The sequence below is a fragment of the Penaeus vannamei genome, chromosome 35 (assembly GCF_042767895.1).
Source record: "Penaeus vannamei isolate JL-2024 chromosome 35, ASM4276789v1, whole genome shotgun sequence".
Lineage (NCBI taxonomy): Eukaryota > Metazoa > Arthropoda > Malacostraca > Decapoda > Penaeidae > Penaeus > Penaeus vannamei.
Window position 1 is genome coordinate 20,276,601 of NC_091583.1, and position 2,230 is coordinate 20,278,830.

The window sequence follows — 2,230 nt, forward strand, 5'->3', positions numbered from 1 at the left end:
GGTACCTTGTATGCAAGCTCACAGGAAGAAAAGAAAATACCTTTTTACAATATCAAATACTCGATGTTTCCGCACATATGAGTTCTTTTATTTAATTTATTTGAGTACTTTTCACTACCAAACTATGTCTTATCCAGGCATAGAAAACAAAGAGGTATGCGTAGTTAAATTATCAAAGTATGTCATAAGTAGCGTTTTTCCTTGCGTGAAATTAATAGAATGGAATGAAACTTAGGAAAGTTATGGCAACTTCTCTCAAGTATTTATGAACAACTTATTAGAAGTTTCATAATAATTCTTATAGTATTATGTTAAGTAATTTTTAGTATTGTAAATTTTTATTTTACATTACATTAATCTACTTTCAACCTATAATATATGGGTTTATTTTTTTCTTTAAAAGTCTATGCTATCTTTCATTGGAATAGAGATTTAGTAAATAAAGGTTGATTTCACGCTACGAGAGATTGATCACTGATGTTTATGACAAATCAAACGTCAGAAAAAAATAATAATAACTTTAAAAGCGAAATCTCCATCGAAAATACTTTATTTGCAAGTAAACAAATTACAGATGATACCGGCAACTGCGCAGTATTGGAACCCCGCGAAAGTATAAATAGGGGTAGCGCGCGTCGTCTGCAGTCAGTCGGCAGCATGAGTAACGATCAGACAGATACAATTGAGTTAGAGTCCGGTTCACGGATTCAAGTGGCTTCGGCCATGGATAGTGGCGATGAGGGCCACCTATCCCCAACCACGCATTCCCATTCCAACAGCGTGTATGAAACAAGGTACCAAAAGTCTCTTCGCCATTACCTTACGCGCGAAGCCCTACCTAAGGAGTCCCATTACAGGAACCTCAACTCGATCGTCGATGGTGGAAATGTCCGTCCCACACTAGACGACCTGCACAACAACACCTTCAGAGAGCAACAGGTAAGAGATCCTTTCAAAGTTTTCTTCTCCGTAAAGTTCGTTAAAAAGCACCTTAATTTTTCATTCGATCCGTCCGTCCAGAGTCGCTAATACGCGCCCGCGAGTAGTTAAGATCTGGCGCTTCTTGCTAATGTTAGTTATCTGAAGTCCCGTAGCTGCTGAAATATGCATTTTATTGATATTTAGAAAGTGTCAGGCTTAAAAGAAATATAAATATTTGTATATACCAGTTAAGCTCACAGTTCATTTAATCATTTCGTGTTTTGGGATGATATTTGTTTAGAGTAATTATTGCATTGTCCGTCGGGTGTTAAGTGTAAACAGAAATGTCATTTTCCATTCATGTATACTGAGTATATATCACACCGAGTTCTTTAAAGGGCAACCAGTATTTGTTATCTCTCACGCAAGTGTCATGTACAAGTGTCATTCCGAATTATTTATAGTTTTAAAAAAGACAAATTCCGAAAGGTTTTTGTTTTGTGTATGAAACATTTTGATTTTAGTTAATTTGATTATCTTGCCATCAGCTTTTACATATATATATATATATATATATATATATATATATATATATATATATATATATATATATATATATATAGGTATGTGTGTGTGTTTGTTATATTTTATATATACGTATGTTATATATTTCATATATGTATGTTATATATGTATATATGATATGCTATATATATAATACAGTTTAGCAAAATTATAGTGCACGTCAGTTACTTTTCTATCTAAATCGTAAATATAAACCTAATGACACAAACTGCAAATGGCATTGATGATACTGCTAAAGAAGCATAAATAAGCAGTATGATTAATTTCTACTCGCAGGCGATAGTCCTACAAGTAAAAAATAATAGTAAATGAATAATATCACAAAATTATTCTCCCTTTTAAATAAGCAACGAATAAAATGATCATTTTTCACGTTATGCGGTGAAATAGGGCAATAATTGGACCACGCAGACTTGGGTCCTACATCTCTTCTTTTTTTTTTTGCGAATATGTTACTGTGAGGTCGACTTTCTCAGTAAGTATGCTGGAGCTGCTGAGCGCCAGGCAGACCAACCGAGAGTCAATGTTCACTTGTTCAACCCGTTTGGACGAGAAGGGGTAAAGGGGGGGGGGGAGTAGTTTGGGTGCTTTAGATAGAACTCTGTATAAAGGGAATGAAGTTTTCTGTTGGTAGGACACTGGATATAGGGAATGAGGTTCTGTGTAGGACTATGGGTCAAGGGAATGATATATGTTTGTAGGACTGGCTAAAGAGAATGAGGTT

At 34.8% G+C, this 2,230-nt stretch overlaps 1 protein-coding gene across 4 annotated transcripts in view; it reads left to right on the forward strand.

Annotated features, from left to right (window-relative positions):
- Positions 1 to 647: 647 nt before the first annotated feature.
- The window catches only part of LOC113830547 (bumetanide-sensitive sodium-(potassium)-chloride cotransporter), a 98,028-nt gene continuing 96,445 nt past the window's right edge, over positions 648 to 2,230 (forward strand). For all 4 annotated transcript variants that reach the window (XM_070114311.1, XM_070114313.1, XM_070114312.1 and 1 more), the window contains exon 1: positions 648 to 939. In XM_070114311.1, coding sequence (XP_069970412.1) covers positions 658 to 939 — 282 coding nt within the window. In that variant the 5' untranslated portion in view covers positions 648 to 657. The remainder of the gene's footprint in view (positions 940 to 2,230) is intronic.